The following is a 24,874-nucleotide window of genomic DNA, read 5'->3' as shown; positions in this document are numbered from 1 at the left end:
GTTGGGGGTGGAAGTTTTTTGTTGGCAGGAGAGCAGACAAACAGCGGCTCTGCTGTGTGACTTTTAGCAGCACGGCTGTAGCGACAAAGCTGTGTAGTGCAGACATAGCCTGTGAGTGTTCGGTGGAGAAGGAACGGAACGCTACGGGGAGACATTTCAAAGGGGCCTGGGGACTAGGGTACACCTACTGGTGATCTGCAAGGCAAAGCAAGGGCTGCCATAGCCCAGAGGAGAGGGGCTGAACAGCTGGTGGCATCAGGGAGCTGACATCCAGCTACCCACGAGACTCCCTCTTGCTGGAGGCTGGGGGTAACAAGGTGACTCAGCCCTGGGCACCCCAAGAACTGTCACAACAAGCCACTAGCAAGTATTTGTTCTTACAAATGCCGTTGCGTTCTAAACCAATATTACAGCACCAAGAAAAAACCTCCACCACAGATTAAATGAGCCATCCCAGCTCTGACAATTTACTTGTTAGCTAGGGCCGCTTTCTAAGCACAGAGGGCCACTGTCTCCCAGGCACTCTGGGCCAGTTCGGCCCTCCGACAACCAGAACTCCTTCTGATTTCAACCAGCACTGCACACCTGTATCCAAGTGCAGGAGTTGGCCTGCGAGGTCAGCCCAACTCAGCAGGGCCGCAGACGAGGATAAGAGACACCTCCTTACAATTTCACATAAAAAGGTAAAAAGAAAGTAGCCATCTAGCATTCTACAGTGAGAGGTGATAAATCAGCATCTCTGCTAGCAGACAAATCTTCCCAGATGTCCTTGGGAAGCTAGGGATAAAGGAAAGACGGCCTGTTCTAGCCACCACATGAAAAATGAGCAGAGATCAGTTACTCATCAGCCCCCGCAGCAAAGTGCATGCATGGCAGCCTTTCAAAGAAGTGACCAGACAAAAGCCAAGCAAGCACCTGGTTATTAACTGGAATGGCTCCTAAGGTTTCCAGTCTGAAAGCAAACTGAGGTTTAGGGAAGAGGATGGGACGACGAAAAGTAACAACTGCAGAATTAGGCCCTTAGCATATTCAAGTATTCAGCCACAGCGGATTCTGCTACCACATCAATGGGAGTTTTCCCAATGGCTCACAGGTGCATCTCTCTCTTTCCATTAATGGTTACCTTGATTTTTTCGCTGTGTTTTTTCACTTGCTTTGCATTTTCAACAATGAAGACGCTGCTTTTATTTACTTCCTTGTCAGCTCTGTGTCTCAGCCAGTCCTCATAGCCCTAGACACACCAATATACAGGTAACACAGTCAAGCCCAGGTAGTGAAGTAAATAAATTAATAAAGTTGTATGAGAGAGGGAGATAAAAAAGCAAGTAAGTTAAACATAGTCATTGGAGCTCCTTCATGCACGCCGGAACGTCGACCTGAATAGCTCCGTCTGAACCAAGTTAATTTTTAAAAACTTCAGATATACATTTGACAGATTCAGAACACACTAAAACAACACACACAAAACTAATCTTTAGGCACGGCATGCAAGAAACATCTAAATTGCTGTGACATATTTCTATTATTCTCAAGACTGGCAAGAATATGCTGATCATGTGAATAATATGCTTAGTGCCCGTTATTCTCACTTTTCCAGTCTAACGCAGGAAAAGACTCTCTCTCTCTTCAGTCTCAGCTAAAGAATACAAAAGCCAGATTCAGATTTTACTCTAGCACTCCTTTCCGCTCCCCAACTGATTCCCTTTACAAAAACAGCAAATAATGCAAGTTAATTTGTTTTTTACATTACTCAATGAAAGAGGTCTACAAGTTTTCAGGACCAGATATTGTTTGAATAGAACTATTCCTGTTTTTCCATTGACGTCAGAGTAGAATAGAAACTGGATTTATATCATGCTTCTTTAACCTCCAAATCAGGCCCAAAGTGCATTTTTAAAAAGGAAGAAATAAATTATAGTAGTGCAGTGAATGCAGAGGCAACCATCAAAAGCAATAGCTCACAACATGACTTTAAATAAACACACACACACACACACAGATTACAAAAGCCATACTGAAAATGAGAAAATGCAATCAAATTTACAAAAATTGGACAGAGAACTTAGGTTCGGCATAGTATCCAAAATTACTTTTTTATTTCTAATTTGAAGTTAAATAGATTTCACATTGATAGTGTTCCTCTAGCCTTGGCCCTCTATTATTTCAAATATATGTAGAGTCAAGTACATACGTCTTTATATGCCAAATCTCTCTCATTCATTCTGCCACGAACATACTTAAAAACCCAAAGCAAACACACACACACACACACACACACACTACTGTAGCAATTTCTTGCTCACTCCCATGCCCTCATGAATCGAAAACATTACCTGTTTGATAGCTGTAACAATAATCACAAAGAAAAGTGGAAGTCCACTGGTTATTGGGCTGGTTGGTGTATCTACTATCACCTACAGAAAAAACAAACAAACTTGTGTTATAATTTTTTTTAGGGAGTCACTATCAATTGCTATCATTAGAGTTGATTCATTCAACACACTCTGTGGGTGTATCTTCACTACCTGCCGGATCAGCGGGCAGCAATCGACCCAGCGGGGATTGATTTATCGCATATAGTCTAGATGCGATAAATCGACCCCCGAGTGCTCTTCCTTCGACTCCTGTACTCCAGCTCAGTGAGAGGCACAGGCAGAGTTGATGGGGGAGCGGCAGCAGTCGACTCCCCGCGGTGAAGACACCACGGTAAATCAATCTAAGCCCTGGTCTGACTAGGTCTAAGAGAGTCGGAGGCGAAATTCAGCCACGCGAAGCGTGAAAGGAAGCGGCTGAAGCTAGTTCCTATAGTTCTCACCCCACCGACCAGGCGCGGCGAACTCGCGGCTCCGGCTCCGCCGCTCGGCTCCTCCTCCTCTCCTGCGGTGGGAGTGCGTCGAACTAAGCGCTTTCGAGTCCGAACTATCGGCGTCAGATCAGGCAGGCGCGATTCGAACTCCGAGCAGTCGAACTTGCCGCGTCGACCCAGCAGGTAAGTGTAAACGTAGCCTCAGTAGGAGGAAGATTTACATATCCACCTTAAGAATTGAGGTATACAAATCCCAGTGAAAGTCAATGGAAAGTCTCTTAAGTGACTATGAAGTTTTGATCCAAAGCAGACCGAAGCAGCTGAACGAGTTTCTGTATCCAACTGGGCTTAGAGAATGCTGTATGAAGGCATCTCAGTCACGTACCTTTTGGTGTGCGGCCTAAGCAAGGGGCACTATGGGTTGAAACCAGAAAATTTCCATGCACCTGCCAGCCCACACACAGTATAATCTGCACCAAACATGGTGAGTCTCATCCTGAAGATTGAACAGCAGGGCCAGCACTGGGTACCATGTTTAACAACCACACCATGGACCATTCTCTAGTATCATCAGTAGAACCCAAACAAGAATTGCCAGAATGAACTAAGATGCATTTTCCTTGCTTCTCCTACTGTGATAGTGTCTAACTGGCTGGCTCACAAAATCCAATCATCTGCAAGGGGAGGCCCAGCTTCTGGGGAGTTCTACGTGCATGGTCAGGGCAAGTGGGCAGAGTGCCACTGACTCCTTCCCCACAGGGCAGGACAAATGCACAGGGGAGCCACTGACTGGCTCCTTTAACAAGAGGGGAGGGATGGAGCAGGAGGGTCAGGCATGGAGTGGGAGTGGCAAAGCGAGGCATGTCAAAATGCCCACAGCGGGGAGCTGAGCCCAGCCAGCCCTGCAGAGTGGCCAGCTGCAGAGGAGTGGGGCATAATGGAACCAGATCACTGTTCCGGCTCCAAACACAGCTCCTTTCAGAGGCTGGGATGGGGAGCCAGAAGCAGCAGTGAAGCCACAGGAAGGCTGGGTAGACCATATTAATTTGATTTTGTGGGGGTCAGAGCTGACCTTTGGAGGGAGTGGGGGGGTGATTTATTGAGGGGGAGAGTGAAATATGCATGGATTTGGGTGTGAAGCACAGGGGTTTCTCATTCAGGCTTAGTGCACGCATAATGGCTGGGTCATCTGTGGGGACTAAATCCAGGACCGCTGGCTCTAAACACATAAAACTCTCTAATGCTAGATCCACAAGACCAGGTCAATTCATTCATCTGCAGTAGAAGAGTCTAACCTATACATGGCCCAGCCACCACATTCACAGAATTGCTATAGATCTTCTGACTCTATGGGCTTCCTAGAAAGAGACTGGTCAAGAGTGTATGAAGGTTCGAAAAGCTGTGTAAGGACAGGAAGAGGAGAGAGCAATTGGTTTAAGATCATCAGCAGAGTTTGCCAGGGTTGCACCTCTCTTCTCTGCACTGTGATGGCTTATGTGATGCAAAAGCAACACTAAAGGAAGCTGCAGGAGTTATGTGGAATAAAGAAAAACTTCACAATCTTGACTTTGCGGATGAGCATGTTCTGTTGGACACAGAGATAGGGGAGGGGTCCCTGGGACTAATGGTTACCAGGGCTAATGGGGACTGGAGGGGGTGAGATTCAATGGGAGAGAGGGCATAAGAGGGCATGGGAGAGTTGGAGAAGGAAGCAGTAGGGGTTGGGAAGAGCCATGATGTCCCATGGGGTTTGTGGCACTGAATGGAGATGGAGATGGGAGGCTGAAGTATTGAGTTAATTTCAAGGGCAGGGGGGACTTGGGGGTGGGGAGTTTGCACCTGCACACACGTCTTTATAATGTGAGTGGTTCAACATCTTGTAGAAAGTCACAGATTGCGCAGTCACCAACGTAGGTTTGGACTCCGATACCAGAATGCCAATTTATCCAATACCATTATTTTGTGGTTCATGTACTCTGTGGTTAACGTAGGCCAGAGGTAGTGTAGGTCAGTAGGCAAGAGGTAGACTGCGGGCCACGTGTGGACCGCCGAACACTTCTGAACAGACCACAAAGTCTTTTTATTAACTTATCATTATCGTTACTTTTGCATTATTTTCTCTGGCATCTGGACCTTGACCAAGAAATTTGGACCCTGGCAAAAAATAATTGGCTGTCCCTGGTGTAGATCGTGGCAAGTTTCCCCCCCCCCGAAGTATACATTGATTGTAAGACAACAAACCATGGAAAGAGAAAATGTAGGGAAACTTATGTCAGCTTTTAATTCCTGAAACCTTTCAACACCATGGAATAAAATCATGTAATATAGTCAAATTGGGATTTTTACACTATGTTTATTAGCATATGGTCATTTGAGGTATTTTATTCATGTAAATGTAATAAAAAGAAATAAAACAAAATCTTTTTTTCATGGACAAAACGAAAACAAGAAATTCCCAAAAAAATAAAATGAAAAATTATAGAAGAATAAAAAGAAGGTCAGAGGGCTCTAAAAGCGAGAGCAGCTGCACTGCAAAATGCTACAGTGGCACACACTGATCGGATTAGCAGCAAAGCGTATCTGTTTCCCTGCTGCAGTATTAGCTTGAGCCTCAGCAGTACTTGCGCTATAATCCACACCTCTGGATGGATCAGCTAAGTGGAGTATAAAACACCACTTAACTTATGGGAGTGCACAGGAGTTGGGCATGGGGTAACACTCGGTGTACCTCGAGCTGACACTGCAGTGAAGACGAGCCCGTAGCAAGGAAAGAACATAGGAGGGCAGCTTTGAGACTTTAAACAAATAGTAGGGGGACACTAGAGAATGGGAACTGTCCATTTCTATTGACCTTCTCATGATTCAGCCCAGTTTTTAGGGAATAGGAAGTGTGTGGTCACTGAAACAGGTTCATAACTAGAAGAAATTAAAGGAATCAGAAACACTAAAACCACAGCAACACTAAGATTTGGCATCCAGCGTTACAGCATTGGTTACATATTCTATGCAGAACCTTTGGTTTTACAGAATAACCAGAGCAGTTTATATTCATTGCTGCCGGTGAGCTTCACCCCTCAGCCCCACCCTAAAATTCCCACGGACCAGTTTCACTTTGGACGTGATGGGGCAAAATCAGACAGCCGAATGGAGCTTGGAGTTCAGACCAAACTAGTTCTAGAATGAGAGACAAATCAATCTGAGCATATTGTACAGCTCCCTAGCTGCCAGAGACCATAATCTCCAGTACAGATCCTCCAGAGAGGATCTTAAAATGACAGGGGGCTGGGGGGAAGAGAAGCATACTTGGACAGACCACTGCATTGCGGTCACACAGATCCCAAACTGGCATACAGGAAGTGTGTCATCCTACTTCAGGGATCTAGCCAATTGTGGCGGGGGTTGAGGCAGGAATACAGATGGAGGCAGATGTACTGAGTAATAGAGGAGAGGGAAAGCACAAGGAAAGTTTACCAGAAATGCCTTGTATTCATATAAACAAAAGGCCTTTGTTTTGCAACATCTATTGGTGTTTTACTGGAGCGCTCATGAACAATAGAATCTGTATGTGTTGTTTTCAGTTCTTTGTAAAAAGCTACCTTGTGCATAAAACGTTTCTTATCTGTCCCTAGGAAGCTGTTTTGAGATAGTCAGCACCTATTAATCCCTGGAAATGGCCTCACACTGTGATTTTTGCACTGCTTTATGCAAAAACACCACTAACAGAGCAGAGAGTCAGAAAGGGTCCCATTTCTAAGAAGCCAAATTCACACCACATTAAAGTATTTACATATAACGGTGGTAAATCCTAGATGGCTAGGGACTTTCAGAGATGGCAGCACTCAGCTCTGTATGCAAGCACTGCACGTGTGAGCTCCAAGTGGGTATTTGCACGCACACATGGCCAGTCATGCATCTAAGGGATGTCTGCACAGCAAAAGCGATGTATGGACTTGCTCACTTTGTTAGCGTGAATCCAGCTAGCCCAGGTAAAAATTGTAGGATAGATAGCACAGCGTGGGCTAGTGAGCCAAGTGTGTACCTAGGGGCTGTGACAGGATTGTACTACCTGTGCTGAAGCCAAATGCTGTGCTGTCCTCGCTGCTTCTGTTACCTGCACTAGCTGGATTCAAGTAGCTCAGGTAGGCAAACCTGAGCACGGCTTTTACTGTGTAGACAGGCCCTAAATGACCAGATTTATCAAACAGGTCATCCCTCTATCGCAGAGAATTAATTTTCAAGGTCTGCCTGTCCCCAGGCACAATGGTGTCGTCATTTTTAGTAAAACTGAGGCCACATGATGTAAAGTTTTGAACACAAATGTATTGTGCCTTCTGCCATCCCCACACCCCCCTACCGTAGAACCTTAGAGACACAAACACCTCAGGAACGGAGGTTGTTCGTAACTCGGAAATGTTCGTAACTCTGAACAAAACATGGTTGCTCTTTCAAAAGTTTACAACTGAACACTGAATTAATACAGTTTTGAAACTTTACTATGCAGAAGATAAATGCTGCCTTGCCTTTATTATTTTAGTAGTTTACATTGAACACGGTCCTGTCCTGTATTTGCTGTTTTCTGTTTGTTTGGTTGATCTCTACTGCTGCCTGATTGAGTACTTCTGATTCGAAATGGGGTGTGTGGTTGACTGGTCAGTTTGTAACTCTGAGGCTCGACTGTGCCAAGGGAGCTTGCCATGATGCATACATGAGAGTATTCTGGGTATATTTTTGTTCATATAGATCAGGGGTGGGCAAACTTTTTGGCCCGAGGGCCACATCTGGGAATAGAAATTGTATGGTGGGCCATGAATGCTCACAAAATTGGGATTGGACGGGGGGAGGGCTGCGGTTGGGGCCATAAATGAGGAGTTCAGGGTGTGGGAGGGGGCTCTGGGCAGGGATCAAGGGGTTCGGAGGGTGGGAGGCGGGGGTATCCGGGCTGGGGCACGAGGAGAGGCTTAGGGGTGCAGGCTCTGAGCAGCGCTTACTTCAAACAGCAACATGTCCCTTCTTCAGCTCCTACACATGAGGCAGCCAGGGGGCTCTGCTCTGCAGGCTGCCCGTCCGCAGGCACTGCCCCTGCAGCTCCCATTGGCTGCAGTTCCCAGCCAATGGGAGCTGCGGGGGCAGCATTCAGAGTGGAGCCCGCTGGCTGCCCCTACACGTAGGAGCCGGAGGGGGCCAGGCTGCTGCTTCCAGGAGCCGCGTGGAGTGGCCCCTGATCCCACTCCCCGGCTAGAGCACGGGAGTGGGGCAAGCCCCAGACCTCGCTCTGCAGGGGGAGCATGAGGACTGGATTAAAACAGCTGGCGGTCTGGATCTGGCCCATGCACTGTAGTTTGCCAATATTATTACCATATTCTGTATACATCCCCTGTAGTACAGTCTTCCCTTTTGTGAAACTCACAGGCAACTTTTGAGACTAACACAGCAAAATAGAGATAGCTGAAGTGTACTATGAAGTTGTTTCTAAGACACTTGCTTTATAATAAGGATCCAACAAGCAGCAGGTAGCTCAACCTGCATCTGTATCTAGACCAGGACTACAGCAGCATACTCTGAGTTCATTTTAAAGTAACTGAGTCCTGCTAGCATATGAAGGTTTTTGTTCATCTGTTGTTTCTACCCAACTGAATTCCACGATTCAAGAAGCACCAGACCATTCCCTATGTCACTCAAAAGTATGTTCCAGTTCCTAAGCTGCCTATCTCCTTCATTTCCCCATTTGGGTAAAAAGGTGCTGACTATACTTATCCAAAAACTCAGCTTTATTTGCAGGGAGTTAAGTTGCTTCAGTGAAGCAATTGTCTAGATAATGGTTTCAGTAGATTAATCCAGTGGATGCCTTACTAATCAAGCAACCACCTAAAAGGTATTTTCATGAATGTATATTTCATGTGTGCTTTCAAGCAAAGACACATTCCCTCCCCAACATGGACTTGACCCTGAGCCACTGAAGTCAATGAACTTTTGGACACAAGGCCTACGTGGGACCAGGATCAACCCCAACACAGGACTGAATTCAACATACAATTCCTCTGCACTCCTCACTCAAGAGTCTGCTGAACCCTTCACTTATAAGGAAACACTTCAGGCAAGTCCATTAACTGAACATACGTTAACTTGATCGACACCAACATTTCAGTCATAAATGGCATTTCTCAAGGTAGCCCCTTGATATTTTAAATGAATGGAATTGCCCTAAGTGCTTATTAAAGATAAGTGAAATCTTCAGTACTTCCAGAATGAAAAGTGCCTGGCCGGTGTCTGTTAGTGACCTGTATCAGGTGTGGGTTTTATCTCTAATTCAATTTGTGGGTAATTTTCTGACTTTAAACATGGTCACAGTATTTGGAATAAAAACAGAAAACAAGAAAAATGCTCTTTAATCCATCTGCATAGGATCGATTTCATAGACAGATCCCTAGGTCTATGTCTAAAACGGGTACGCAACTGAACTGCCAGGAAATATGTCAGCGTCACCCAGCTAGGTTCAGTGAGGTAACAAATTCAGTTATTCCAGGCTCCTCTCCTCGAAGAGGGGCAGAAGATAAGACGTAACACTGTGACTTCAGACTACCCAGTATGCTGGTGGGACATCCTGACTTTAGCGCATTACTTCAGTGCATGCACAGGCCAAGTTCACTTCTGACAAACTGGAGTGGTGCATCTCCACTGGATTTCATTGGCATCAGTTAACCCCAAAAGTGAGTTTGTCCCTTTGTGTCAAACAGGCAACCTTGTGCATAGTCCACAGGAATTATGTTGGGATCACCTATTTCTGCAGCAGGCATGGAAATCTTGATGGCTGAGGAGGAGCATTATGCTTTATAACAATTTACTAGGCATCCAATTTTGTTAAGCTGTAACATAGCCAGATGCTTAAAAGCCAGATGCTAAGTGACCAAGGGGAGACAGCAAACATAGGAGTTTGAGACAGAGTTTCTAAGCGGAAGAAAGAATAAAATCATCCTGGTTCGAAAAGGGCTCATTGCCGGTGCCAGCAGTGCTCTTGGCTTCGCCACCTGCACCTGCGTCCAGACAAAGAACCTGCCTTTACCTAGGTCCTGGTGTGGGTTTGCACAGACTGTGGCCTGCATTTCCCCAACACAGAAAGCCAGGCTGGGGAGACCACCCAGGGTGAGAGGTGCCTACTCTGGAGGCAGGTAGGAGAGCTACAGGAGGAGGTGGCTAGGCTGAGGAGCATCCATTCACACGAGGAATTCATTGTAAATATGAATAGGGAGACCTCCAAGACGGAGGGAGAAATCCAGCTGGAGAGGATTGCAACAGCACCATCGGAGAGGAATACTGGTACAGAAGGGAACAGCTTCTTCAGGAAGGATTAGCAGGGGAAAAAAAAGGGGAGGAATAGCAAAGATGTATTACATATGCACTAGGTTGAGATAGAAGTGGAAAACAGACCTGTGGCAAGTCTCTGGGTAAGGATAAAAGGGATGAAAAACAAGGGTGATGTCATGGTAGAGGTCTATCATAGACCACCCAACCAGGAGGAAGCCGTGGAAGGATCTTTTTGTAAACAACTAATCAAATCATTGAAAACACAGTACTTGGTGGTGATGGGGGACTTCAATTATCCAGACATCTGTTGGGAAAATAAGACAGCAGGGCACAGATTATCCCACAAGTTCTTGGAATGCACTTTTTATTACAGACGGTGGAGAAAGCGCCTAGCGGAGAGGTTGTTCCAGACTTGATTCTGACCAATAGGGAACTTGGGTTGGGAATTTGAAGGTGGAAGGCAGCCTGAGTGGAAGTGACCATGAAATGGTAGAGTTCATGATTCTAAGGAGCGGTAGGAGGAAAAACAGCAGAATAAAGACAATAGACCTCAGCAAACCCAAAGAATTGGTAGGTAAGATCCTCTGGGAAGCAACTCAGGGGTGGGGGGTGGGGGGGTGTCCAGGAGAGTTGGCAATTTTTAAAAAGACATTATTAAAAGCACAAGAGCCAACAAGCCCAGGGTGTAGGAAAGATAGGAAGAATAGTAAGAAACCACCCTGCATTAACCAGGAGATCTTCAACGACCTGAAATTCAAAAAACAGTCATACAAAAAGTAGAAACTGTGTCAAATTACAAAAGATGACATATCTACTATATATAATAAAAACACCACCACAAGCATGTAGGAATAAAATTAGAAAGGTCACAGCACAAAATGAGATTAAACTAACTAGGGACAAAAAGAGTAACAATAAAACACTTTACAAATACATTAAAAGCAACGGGAAAACCAAGGACAGAGTAGGCCAAGAGAAGACTGAGGGGGACATGATAACAGTTGTGACCAAGTTCCTCCTCTACCTTGGTGGGTCCTGCGCTTATTGGCAGATTTGCTCACCTCAGTGATCTTCCCCACAGGCTGGGTCAACTCCTCCTGTGTCTGATCAGGAGTTGGGAGGTTTGCGGGGAACCCAGGACCGCCCTCTACTCCGGGTTCCGGCCCAGGGCCCTGTGGATCGCAGCTGTCTATAGTGCCTCCTGTAACAGCTGCATGACGGCTACAACTCCCTGGGCTACTTCCCCATGGCCTCCTCCTCCTGGTGTCTGATAACGCTTGTACTCCTTAGTCCTCCAGCAGCTCACTCTCCTTGTGCCTCTTGCTCCCAGCTCCTCTCCTCTGGCTCCCCCTCAGCTGACTGGAGCGAGCTCCTTTTTAAACCCAGGTGCCCTGATTAGCCTGCCTTGATTGGCTGCAGGTGATCTAATCAGCCTGTCTGCCTTAATTGGTTCTAGCAGGTTCCTGATTACTCTAGTGCTGCCCCTGCTCTGGTCACTCAGGGAACAGAAAACGACTCATCCAGTGACCAGTATATTTGCCCTCTACCAGACTCCTGTACCCCACTGGCCTGGGTCTGTCACACAGTCTTCAAGTATGAAAAAGGTTGAGATAGCTCAGTGGTTTGAGCATTGGCCTGCTAAATCCAGGGTTGTGAGTTCAATCCTTGAGGGGGCCACTTAGGATCTGGGGCAAAAATCAGTACTTGATCCTGCTAGTGAAGGCAGGGGGCTGGACTTGATGACCTTTCAAGGTCCCTTCCAGTTCTAGGAGATACCTTCCTCTTTAATAAATAAAGATATCCTGATAAATTAACCACTGAGGACATGACAAGCAGTAAATCTTTAATTTAGGATAGTTATTAGGAAAAACTTCCTAGCTGTAAGGGTAGTTAAGCCCTGGAACAAATTACTTAGGGAGGCTGTAGAATCTCTGTCACTGGAGGTTTTCAAGACCAGGTTAGATAAACACCTGTCAGATATGGTCTAGATGAGGGGTGGCCAACCGGTGGCTCCAGAGCCACATGCGGCTCTTCAGAAGTTAATATGCAGCTCCTTGTATAGGCACCGACTCCAGGGCTGGAGCTACAGGCGCCAACTTCCCAATGTGCCGGGGGGTGCTCACTGCTCAACCCCTGGCTCTGCCACAGGCCCTGCCTTCACTCAGTCCCTTCCTGCCCCCTCCCCCTGAGCCTGCCGTGCCCTCACTCCTCACCCCCAGAGCCTCCCGCACACCACGAAACAGCTGATTGGGAGGTGTGGGATGGAGCAGGAGGCGTTGATCGGCAGGGCTGCTAGTGGGCAGGAGGACGTATTACTGTGGCTCTTTGGCAATGTACATTGGTAAATTCTGGCTCCTTCTCAGGCTCAGGTTGGCCACCTCTGGTCTAGATAATACTTAGGTCCTGCCTCAGTGCAAGGGACTGGTCTAGACGACCTACTGAGGTCCCTTCCAGTCTACATTTCTATGATTCTATATATAACATTAATAAAAGTGAAGCATAGAGCTATTAATCAGCTTAATCCCTCAGAGGACACCTTTATTGCAGACTACCGTATGTAACAGATCTAAGACTTCATTTACTAAAAGAATAGGCTGAAGTTTTGCCTGTCTGGTTTGACTTAACCAGTCAGTTGAGTGTTTTTTAAAAACCCCAATTTCAGTTGTAAAAAAGAGGGAAATATACTTCACTGTGTTTCATCCAAATTTTACTAAAAAACTAAACAAACAAAAAAGACACCTTTGTTTTGCAAATATATTTTGGGAGCTTCTGATTTTTCAGCTAATGTAACAGAAAATGAACACTCATATCTACCAACATTTCCCCTAATCCCAAGATCAATGCCCTCTTTACATAGAAAATCAGCATGGAAAAAAGACAATCTTATTACATCGTGTGTGTGTGTATATGTCTGTAATTTAGTATGTATAAAATCTCTTTACAAAAAAAAATTAAAAAAAAATCAAACACTCCTACACACGTTCACACTTAATAAATGTTCATCTGAATATAAAAGAAATCCAAATGATACACTGTGCACCTCTTCTGGTTTTCTTGACATCTACACAAACTATATTATTACCAGGCTGCTTATTATAAAGGAGAAAAATGTATGGTTAGATGGGAGAAGCAATAAAGTGTACAAAAAAAGGTAGGTTTCAATCCTGCAGCTGTTAACATGTGTTTTACTCACACCGGGTATGTCTACATAGGAGCTGGAGGTGAAATTTCCAGTTTCAAGGAAAGATACCGACATTAGATCCGACTCAGCTCGGGCACTAAAATAAACGTGTAACTACAGGGGTATGAGCAGTGGGAGGCGCTAGACTTCCTACGCATGATCTCATCTGAGACCCTAGGAATGTATTTGAGCTGCTAGCCTCTCCCTCTGTGGCAGCTACACTTCTACTGTGAGCATGCTGCTTGATCACAACTAGCATGAACATGACTCCTCAAGATGGAAATTACACCTTCCAGCCCCAACGTAGACATATTTATGTGAGTGATCTCATGGTACTTATAGTGTTAATAGGGCCCTTAAATTGTAACAATAGTCATCACAATATGGTCTGAGATGGCCTCAGAAATGTTACTAGTTACGGTATTTTGAATGCGTGTGCAGGAGACAAAACATAGCTACTAATAAAAGATTTCATAAGCACCAGTAAAGAGCCAGTCTTCAGTCTCAGTCCTTTATCAAGTTGTTTTTAAAGCTTTGAACAATCAGTTTAAATAATACTAATTCTTGCATCATTTCTATTTAAAAATGCCCTTACCTGCACAAGGAAAATGATAAGGAAATAAAAGTTGGCAATTCTTCTAAACTGTTCAAAAAGATTCTTCGGAAGAAAATTCCAGACAGTGTACTGCAGGGTGAAAGAACAGAGAGATAAGCTGTGCAAATAATACCAGCACACAAATTTTCAGAATGTCAATAGAACCAAAGATCGACAACTGTCAGGAAGCTACATTTACCCAGGGATTGAGAGTTAAAGAAGGGGAACTTATGTTTAGAATCCTAAGAAATAAGATTTCATTAAAAATAAGTAAATAAATAAATAAAAGGTTAAGTAGTTATATTGGACAGATGGATCCCTGGTATAATTTCACAGATGTTATACCCAGGATAGATTTGGCCCTGGTGTGTGTTCTCTTATTATTGAACCTCTTCAGAAACTCACAATAGCATTAAGCAATTTTAATGGTATACTCTCGGTGTATTTTTAACATGCCTATCACCATTGTATCTAGGCTCATTAGCATCGAATATCGAGAGTAAGGGGGCACTTTGTGAGTAGCTGCTACATGAATGCACAGGGGGAAACCAATCCAAGGAGTCTTCCTGTATTGTTTCTCTCACAAAGAGACCAGCCGTCATACTCTCTGTGTACGAAGGATTCTTAACCCTTCTCCAGCCTTGTGTGATGCATAAAAAGGGCTGGCAGAGCAGCAGCGAAGTGCCCTAAAAGCCCTGGATCCAGCCAAGGGAGAACTCCCCCTGGGCAAGGGCTGAGGAAAACAGCTCCAGGTTGCCTCTCTAAACTCAGCATAGGAAACACAGGGTGTGATGCTGGCGGCAGAGCTGCAGCAAGGAACACTGCTGTGGAGGGTCTAGGCAGCACTGCCACCGGTAGGGAACAGGCTGCTGTAACTCGGCCAGGTCCACAGATCTGTCAGAATTATTCTAGAGGCCACTTTGACCCGCAGAATTGAGAGGCCACAAAGATGTGTTACAACTCCGCTGAGTGGATGTCTGGGGCCTTGCAGGTCTGTTTTCCAGCGGAGGGGAAATCTGTGGTGCAGAGTGTGGATATATTCTAAGATTAACGCCCATACACCTGTCCCAAAATAAGACGGTCAAACAGCACGCAGGAGGAGGACGCCTTTCAGGACTCTCAAACCAACTTCAATGCCTGGTTCACAGAGAGCAGCAAAACTCTCCTGCTGCTTACACAGCTTCCAACCCCACCCCTGAGACAACTGTTTCTACACAGAGACCTCACTAACAAAAACAACAGCTCCACCATCATGTGTCTGCCCAAGACCGACTGACTGCTTGCACATTAAGAAAGAACTTGGAACTCTAAGAGTGCCACCAGCAGGTTAAATCCAACCTACCCCCTGGGCTATGAATTCTGGTCTGCATCTCTTATAGGTGCGACATACAGAGTCTCGCCCTGTACTCTGCAACAAAGCTACTTGAATTCTCCATCACAACTGGGAAGGCGGAGGAGGAAATTCTGTAGCAGATCTGGATAAATTCCAGAATGGAAGTTTTATCTGAATTAAATACGAACGAGGACGCTATTCCCACAGAGGGATTTATTTTATATTAAATTCAGCTCGTTTTTCAGCCGACCTTAAGTTTTGGATTGTGTATGTGTTGCAAGTTTTCGCACTGACAATGGCCACAGCATGGTAGAAGTTGGTGGGTGAAGAGAGAAGAGGAATGGAGGTTTTCATAGCTGGGTGGGCAGCTACTGGGGATATAGGATAGGATATAGACAGTAGCAGATGTTGCTACTAGAACATCAGCAGTGAAACAGTAGAAGGAGCATCTGCAGTGTGCCTTATTGCCACACAACCGAAGAGACAGGTGGCCTACATCTAGGGTGACCAGATGTCCCAATTTTGGGGCTGTCTTATATAGGTGCCTACTCCCCCAGTCCCGTCCTGATTTTTCACACTTGCTGTCTGATCACCCTACGTACATCTACAAGGTCAGTGGAAAAATTAAACCCACACTCCGGACCACATGCTGTGCTTTATCCATCCACACCCTTCCTCTCCCCTCATGTCAAGTGAACCACATGGTCCCTCCTATGGGCAATAACTTCCCTGTAATTGCACTCCTGTCTGAAGTAAGTGTGAGCCCAACTAACATCCTCATAAAAGGCTGCAGTGTGATAAGACTGCAGCCCCCGAGACCCACATTGGGACTGAAGACAGATATGTGCGCAGACTGACAACCACCAGATTAAATTGTTTGTTGCCCGACCTTGAGTCCAAGGTTATTGCTTAGAAAAAAACTCAGTGAACTCAGAATTAAACTGCTTCAACAGAACAAATCTAGCTCTGACAGAACATAAAACGTTGGAGCTAAAAGCTTGGGTACGGAACAGACTGGGTGAAACTTCCGGGACTTGGCTAAAAAGTCAATATTTGCACCCCCATTACAATTCCTTCCCACAGAAAAGCCTAAGAAGCTGTTTGACTCCTACACTGCACTTCCTCTTTCCACATGCAAGAGCAGTGCCAATTGTGCAATTAAGTTGAGAAAATATCCACTTTTGTCTTCTGCCTCTTCCCCCCACCCAAAATCCATTTGTCCCCCTCTACTTTTTTTTAATTGGGCCTTTGTAGCTTGTAGGTGGAAACAAACAGTTTATGAAATCAGCAGCAGCACAGAACTCTGCTTCTCCAATTGTTGTGGGAGACAGAATCACAGTAAAAAAACCTGTCAAGATTTCACTACTGGTCTGTCTCATCTTACGCTGGGGTTACGTTTCGCGGTCAGCGCGTAAAGCGAAAACCGCGTATAGTCAAAATTACACTGAGTGTAATGGCGGGTGGAATTGCCCGCACTACAGGAACAGTATTTAAATTGTTATTTTTCTCTTTTTTTGTTTGTTTTGTTTTTGCCAACCGTGTAAAGCTGAATTTGTGCATGTTAAATGCACGTAAGATGTGACAGACCTGTACATTAATTGAAGGATGGGGGGGGGATGTAGGAAGGGTGCTTTTCTAACATTAGCTGACACCTGTTTCAAAAAAAGTCAGGTTATTCCTATTACGGCCATGCTTCACCCAGCCACCATTCTAATTCTAGCATGAGAACAAGCCAATAGTCTCATGAACACCTGCAGTGGGAGGTGACTGTGTTATGCCAGGGGTAGGCAACCTATGGCACGTGTGCCGAAGGTGGCACGCGAGCTGATTTTCAGTGGCACTCACACTGCCTGGGTCCTGGCCACTGGTCCGGGGGACTCTGCATTTTAATTTAATTTTAAATGAAGCTTCTTAAACATTTTAAAAACCTTATTTACTTTACATACAACAATAGTTTAGTTATATATTATAGACTTATAGAAAGAGACCTTCTAAAAACATAAAAATGTATTACTGGCACGCGAAACTTTAATTTAGAGTGAATACATGAAGACTCGGTGCACCACTTCTGAAAGGTTGCAGACCCCTGTGTAATGCTCATTAGAAGGTGGGGGTCCATATTTCCAGATTATGTACAACAGTTTAAAGCAATACAGATAGAAGGCAGTCATCATGCATCAGGCAACACTGAAGCAGGAGGGAAGGGAAGGTTATCAATGTTGATGTCTTATATCTTGAAAGTTACCAGAGCTGCAGATGAACGCACCATTCAGGAAGTGCCCTCAGTCCAGTTGTGCTATTTTGCCACTGGACATGAACATCAGAATTGCAAGTCCTGGAATTTAGACTCCTGTCATTTTCAATCCCTGGCTCCTTTGACAGACTATGGGCTAGATTCATCCCTTGCTAGTTTGCTGAAGACATGCAGTAGTGCTGGATCCTGAAGCCCTCCCACATGGGAGTGGGCCCATTAAAAAATAATAATAATAATCATAGCTATTCCTGTGTTTAAGGGCTGCAGGATAAGATTCACAGTAAATATATCTAGGGGTATTAGTGCCATTACTGGATTTGTGCTAAGCAACAAAAGACTTCAGTCCTATGGTATCATGGCCCTTTAACTAAAGTTACCAGGCCTAGAGCCTCCCTTCATTGATCAAAGCCACTAAAAGGGCTCCTCAGCTATGTAGCTTTAAGTTCTCTTTGTGTTCCTGACTTAGCAAGCATCAAGATCTGGCCCACTGGGTTTTTGCACGTCAGTAAACACAATTACACACCGATATGCAACAGAACTCCATGTTCCTTCTTCTAACTTTACACTTTAAATTCTGGCTTTCTACATTGACTTATAAACTAGAGTACTGTCTGGATTTTAATTTAGGGGGAAAAAAAAAAATCAATGATTCCCAAGTTGACACCTTGTCCTCCCCACAAACAACTGGAGGAGGTTAGGGGAAATAGTACAAAAATCAATGGGATTCCCACCTGTAAACAGCTTTTAGTGCTGCATGCCACACATCAAAAGGAAACAATGCTCAAATAATGAAACTTTTCTCTCAGCTGTGAAGATAACCTCTTAAAATCTTGAGACCCCATACTCTCACTTTTTTCTCTTAAAAAAAAAAAAAATCAAAGCAACTGCATACATGTTTTCTATTGGAACATGGCCTTGTTGCCCTGCTTGCAATTTGGTTTCTCACATTTTTTTTAGGGGTGAGAAAGGGAGAAGATCACTGGATCATTTGTTTTGGAAAAAATAACACGAACTTTAAAAGTAAGTTTAAGAAACAAAACAGGTCAAATAAATGTGTCCTTTGAAAAAAAAAACAAGTCCCTTTTCCCCAGAGTCGTACTCACATCATTAATGATGCTTGTGCACAGATAATAAGCAAACAATAAAGACCCATGTCCACATTTGCTTCATTTTAAACGTTGGGGGGCAGGAGGAGGAGAGAGGGGTAGGCATGGATTCTTCCTTCCCAAATATAAAAAGGTCAAAAATCAATAGGGAAATAACTTTAAAAAAAAAAAAATCAATGAAGTTCTACACAAGATTAGTGTTTTTTAAATAATTCAACTATTCACTAAAGAAAAACAAACAAACAAAAAACAAAAACAAATGGATATTCCCCAATGGCACAATCTTGCAGACCTAATGCGAAAAAGTCAAATGGAGTTTTACCTAGGTCAGCCTGCAGGAACTGGTCCCTAGCACAAAGTCAGTTCTGGTTCTAATGCAGACAGCAAAAGGACATAAAAGGCAGCAGACATTTGAATTGTTTAGAACAGAAAAAAAATATGCCCACTGTAACCTTTAAATCATAAGTACAGTAGGACTAAAGTCTGTAACTATATACTGGGCATCCCCAAAGCCACCTTAGTAACAAGCTAAATATACAGTCACCCAACTAGCTTAACAATAGCTGATGCCAGCTGTCTGACATTGTATTTCAATTTTTCCAAGTCGTTTGCAATAGCTTGATAGATGTCAAGGAAGATAGGTGTCATCACATTGTGTTCAGAATAGACAAGTGCTATATTAATAGAGTACTGCATGGTTTCCTCTTTATGGGAAAGGCCAAGAGTTAAAATACACACTGTACTAGGTTATTTTTGTCCTACTTGAAGAAAAAAAAAAAAAAGATAACTGTCGTGCTTCTAGATATCTGTCCATTTTTTAAATAACCAAACAAATCCCAAATGAAAACCTTTTAAGTCACCAGATATTGTCTTGCCTTTATATTTTCGCTCTCCAAACAATGGAGACCCAGAAAACATCAAAGCAGGTACTACTCTTTGTGCCTCAATATTATTCAGCGCACAGAGGGGGAACTCATGTGTGCATTCACTCGGTGGGCGTTAATAAGGAAGTGTATATATAAACCAGTGGTTTGGTGCAAAATGAGCTTCCAAGCTGCTTTCAGATTGCATCAGGTAGATCATAAATTAGATTCAGAAGGGGGTATCATAATATGCCCAAGTGTTATTAACAAATGCAATTCTAACACCATTTGCACATCTCTCCTAAACCCCACTGGGACATTTTGTGCAAAATTAGAGAGCAGAACATAACATTTCATCCCCAACCTCTCAATAGAGGGGTCAGAGAGAAGAGTCTCTTTAATACAACGTATATGATTTTACACTACAACCCACAGTCCTATTAGATTAACAATCTTGGTTATTAAAACTCCTACCGCACCAGCAATGGAACAGCTGAACACTGGGGCAATTTCTTCTTGCAAAGAGCATTTTAACTACTCAAGTAAATGTCAGGAACCCATGACTGATGAAATACAATAAGGTTGAGGAACAGGAACAGAAACGTGCAAACTTTCCAGTTGATTAAATGACCATAGCTCGCCGATTAAGAGAACCAACTTACCTTGGATGAGACAATTCTATTATCACAGAATTTCTGCTCGACGTAAGCATCGGTTTCTGAAACAGGGCGGTGGCCAACAAACACCGTGCGTGTTCCAACTCGTTTCTCTTCGCCAGCGCACTGTCAGGGACAACAAGGTAAAGGCAAGTTAAGTCCCTGGCTCTCAAGTTCACACATTTCCATGCATGTGTGCAGATAACGAGTTCCACATGCTTCTGATTCTGATGGCTCCCTCACAGCCTTTCTGAACTTCCACTGTCCTGGGCTCTCCTGTTACAGTGTTGAATGGAATGAATGCAGTGCAGAAGTGATTGTATTCATGGTCTTCCTATCTCACACAATGGGTAATTATTACCTTTCCAAATACCAGCCGGCCACATTTACACCTTTCTCAGCCTTTCCTGGTCCACTACAAATGCCTAAATAAATGTGTTAGTTTTAAGGTGCCACAAGGACTCCTTGTAGTTTTAAACAAACTAACAAGGCTACCACTCTGAAACCTAAGATATGTATGAGACACAAAGCGGGTGAGGTAATAATCTTTTATTTAACCAACTTCTGTTAGTGAAAGATACAAGCTTTTGAGCTTACAAAGAGCTCTTTCACCAACAGAAGTTGGTCCAATGAAAGATACTGCCTCACCCACCTTGTCCCTATTCTGGAACCAAGGTGGCCACAATAACACTGCAAATCAGATATGTAAGAAAGCAAAGTTTCCCTCTACAGCTGAGCAGTTCTATTAGTGGCTGGCATCTCTCAAGTGGAAATATCTCAATCTGCTTGAGTTGCCTTAAACTGCTACTAAGAAGAAACCTTTCCACTTTCTGCTTCATGAGGGGGGAAAATACCCTCTAAGGGCTTTGTCAGTCATTGCCTGGGGCTCCCCAATGTGAGCTATTTTGAGCGTCTGACCTCTGAACACATCTTTACACCAACCTTGAAATCTCTTCTGATCTGTGGCCGAGTCATTTCTAAACATTTTGATTTGTTGTTTCCTTTTTAATCTTCATATGTTCCGCTAAAACATCATTGCGTGACTATTTAAGAAAAATTCTTCTTAGAGCTTGTCTACAGAAACACTTCCATTTGAGGCAAGATTGGATATAAATCTACTCTGCACACTAGGCACCTGCGTGGACTCTGTTGCCAGGCACTAAAAGTCCCCATGTGCACGTTCATCTACTCAAGGTAGAAGCATCTGCAGTGCGCCAAAAAGGCAGGTGTTAGCTGTGTTATTAATGTGTCAGGAAAATTAATTATTTATCTTCTCGTTTAAGCATTCAGGTGCTCAAGAACATTTCAGCTGGGCGGTGAGCACAGGCAGACACTCACAAAAGGGACTTCCACCGTTTCAAAAGGAAAAGATTTCATTACGGAGATTTTTAGGAAGCAACGCTAATCTTAACTGAAGTCTCAGCAGACAAAAAATATTGTTTCCAGTCCTTGGAGGTGGAAACCATTGAGGCACACTGTGGTAGGCACGATGAATGACTGCATCACAAATCTGACATTCTCCATCTGCTGGCAGGGAGGATCATACCCACATCTATGATCTGGGATATCAGGACACTGGAGGGCCAGTCCAACTGGTAGTAACCATCCCGCCAAGTCTTGAGTTTGTAATCACTAATCTCAGCATATTTGGGGTTTCTCTTAAAAAGTCACAGCTCCCGGTGTCATGTGATTACAAAATGAAAGCAGAGATAAAGTATGTTTCTAGCCTTCATGTTTTCAAAGGAAAGATTGAGAACATGGAACTCTGGAAGCTCAAAATCCAGAATTAAAAAAAAAATAAAAATTGAATTTCAGGAGTTTAAAGCCAATCATGATTTTTGAGGCCTGACTCATCTTATTACAATACTGGGTTTTCTCAACGCTTCCCTTGTCAGGTCTCTCCGTTCCAGCTCTCAGTATCTCACGTTTCCCCTCTAGTTGCCCTTCTCTCCCTCTGTGCCATTCCAACTGAAGTACGTTTTCCTTGACAGCTCTCTGTGCTATTCTCCTCCTCAAAAACACTGGATTTCCCAGAGACAAACCCACGTGAATGTGGAAAATCCATTCTGCTCCCAGCATGGTGCAGGAAATTGCTACTATATAGGAGAACAGCTCAGGTAGTCATCTGGAAACCCTTCCAAGTAATCCCAGTTTCATGCAGATAGTTGTAGGATTCACGCAATCCCATAGTTGCACTTTAAAGCTCTACCTCAGGGGTAGGCAACCTATGGCACGGGTGCTGAAGGCAGCACGCGAGCTGATTTTTGGTGGCACTCACGCTGTCCAGGTCCTGGCCACTGGTCCGGGGGGCTCTGCATTTTAATTTAATTTTAAATGAAGCTTCTTAAACATTTTTAAAACCTTATTTACTTTACGTACAACAATAGTTTAGTTCTATATTATAGACTTCTAGAAAGACACCTTCTAAAAACATTAAAATGTATGACTGGCACGCGAAACTTTAAATTAGAGTGAATGAAGGAAGGCTCAGGACACCGCTTCTGAAAAGTTGCTGACCCCTGCTCTACATCAATGTTAAGAGGCTAAAATATGGCAGGCAGGCAGATTTCTTTTTTTAAACCAGAGTGAGATGCTACAAATGAATTATAACCACTGTCACACCTTAATTAAATCCCCTCGACCGGATAGCCTTCATAGCAAAGAGAACAACAGGACATGGGGTATTTATAAACATGTCAGAGATCCGGGTCAAATGTGAAAAGAATTCCTCTCCTCGTTAAAACAGACCTGTTACATTCTCTCCCTGCGTCCCCCACTCATGCTCTCTCTCTCACACATTCTCCAACCAAAACCAAACAAGGAAAACTCTGACAGAAAAAAATTTGACCTGGAAACACAAAAAGGACCCCAAAATAATAAAAAATTAAAAAAAAAACCCAAATGAACACATTTCCAGGAGGATATTAGTACTAATTGTTTTCAGTGTAGTGGTGCTCCGAGTCCCCAGTCAGGATCAAAGCCCCACTATGATAAGAAGTACATAAACCCACAGGAAGGCAGGACCTGCAAAGGAGATTGTAAAAATCTTGAGAGCAAAGATGTGCCCCATTGGTCTAGTGGCAAAAACGGCATGAGGAGACAGTCAAACCAATTCCCATTTTGCATTCTGCAATATTTGTGCATAAATCAAGATCCAACAAACACTTAAGATTCCCAGTGCCTTACATTTGCTGCTGGGAGGAAAAGTCAGAGGGTTAGCTATAACTCTGTGATCATTTTCTTAGGTCTTGTTCACATTTGGAAGTTAATCCAGAATAAAGTAGGATGTAAATTTAAACTGCAATAGCGATACCAGAATAGCTCCCCACGTGGATGCTCTTATTCCAGAATAGTTATGCTTTCAAAGCGGATTGCGCAAATTAAGCTAAACCAGCAAATGGCACTCTTATTCCACACGGAGAGCTATTCTAGAATAGCTATTACAGAACAGCTACTGCGGTCAATTTCCAAGTGTAGAGACAAGTCTTGCATTATCTTTAATTTACTCAGTGCTTTAAGTTCTTGAGGGAATATGCAACTACATGCAAGTCTTTTTTAATGCAACAAAGAACGCACTAAATGTAACGTATGTAAGAGGCAAGGAACCTGAAAGATCATGTAGTGAGAAGAATACCACTACTTGGAAAGCTCTTATACATTAAATCCCAACCTGTTATAAATTGAGTCAATTCAATAGCAGGAAAAGTGGCTTTTACAATTAATATTTGACAGCTAGATCGATACATTATTACCATACAGATATATACTGGGTATTACTTTGTATGGGTAGAAAGCAGTAACCTGTAACCCTCAGAAATTCTTTACTTGAATGGGGAAAGCATTGGATGGGAGTATACTGTTGGGCTGACACATTTGCACTGGCTTCTGATTGGCAGCCACACAAAAGCTTCCTGGCAGATGAAAAGTGACCATTTTAGAACAAATCACAACAATAATTTCTTAATTAGGTTCCCATCCTTTCTAAATTCTATCTTGCATGTAAGATTTTCATTCACTGACCACACCACACTGAGAAACTCACAACTGCATGACCTTGAGAGTTCTGTTCCCAGCAGTACTAAGCTTGTAGTTTATCTCGGGGGTCTCAGAGTCTCTCCTTCTTGGTACTTAATGCTACGTATTAGGAAATTTTAAAACAGGTTGAAAAACACTGTTATGTTCAGAAAAGCAACAACAACATTTTCTTTGAAGCCGCTTTTCGAAAATAATCTAACAGAGAGCAGGAAGCATCCGCAAGCTGTAAACCAGGGCAGTTCCAACTGAAACCAAGACAGGAAGACTAGTTTTCTACTCCCAAGAGTGTGGCACATTAAATTAAGTAGCATCTTTGCCCAGAGACTGATGTGCCTACCAGACTCTAAACTAGGGGAGGGCAAACTATGGCCGCATCCAGCCCTTCACACATTTTAATCTGGCCCTCGAGCTCCAGCCAGGGAGCGGGGTTCGGGGCTTGCCCCGCTCTGCACATGCCAGGCCGCCATGCAGTTCCCAGAAGCAGCAGCATGTCCCTCCTCCGCCTCCTATGAATAGGGGCAGCCAGGGGGCTCCGCACATTGCCCCTGCAGCTCCCATTGGCCAGCAATCACAGCCAATGGGAGCTGCAGAGGTGGAGCCTGCGGATGGGACAGCACACAGAGCTGCCTGGCTGTGCCTCCGCCTAGGAGCTGGAAGGAGGACATGCCACTGTTTCTGGGGGCTGCTTGAGGAAAGCGCCACCTGGAGCCTGGACCCCTGACCCCTCCTGCACACCAACCCCT

The 24,874-nt window shown here is 44.1% G+C and overlaps 1 protein-coding gene across 10 annotated transcripts in view; it reads right to left on the bottom strand.

Annotated features, from left to right (window-relative positions):
- ATP11C (ATPase phospholipid transporting 11C) overlaps positions 1 to 24,874 on the bottom strand; it is a 113,046-nt gene that overhangs the window by 53,630 nt on the left and 34,542 nt on the right. For all 10 annotated transcript variants that reach the window (XR_005584322.1, XR_005584324.1, XR_005584323.1 and 7 more), the window contains exons 2-5: positions 20,103 to 20,222; positions 13,885 to 13,974; positions 2,334 to 2,414; positions 1,124 to 1,231 (exon numbers count right to left, since the gene is read on the bottom strand). Coding sequence is in view for 5 of the 10 variants with exons in the window: in XM_039487080.1 (XP_039343014.1) it covers positions 1,124 to 1,231; positions 2,334 to 2,414; positions 13,885 to 13,974; positions 20,103 to 20,222 (399 nt within the window). In the remaining 5 variants the exon portion in view is untranslated. The remainder of the gene's footprint in view (positions 1 to 1,123; positions 1,232 to 2,333; positions 2,415 to 13,884; positions 13,975 to 20,102; positions 20,223 to 24,874) is intronic.

Source organism: Mauremys reevesii, linkage group 9 (genome assembly GCF_016161935.1).
Source record: "Mauremys reevesii isolate NIE-2019 linkage group 9, ASM1616193v1, whole genome shotgun sequence".
Lineage (NCBI taxonomy): Eukaryota > Metazoa > Chordata > Testudines > Geoemydidae > Mauremys > Mauremys reevesii.
Note: the sequence above shows the minus strand (reverse complement) of the source record. Positions and strands in the feature narration are given on the sequence as shown.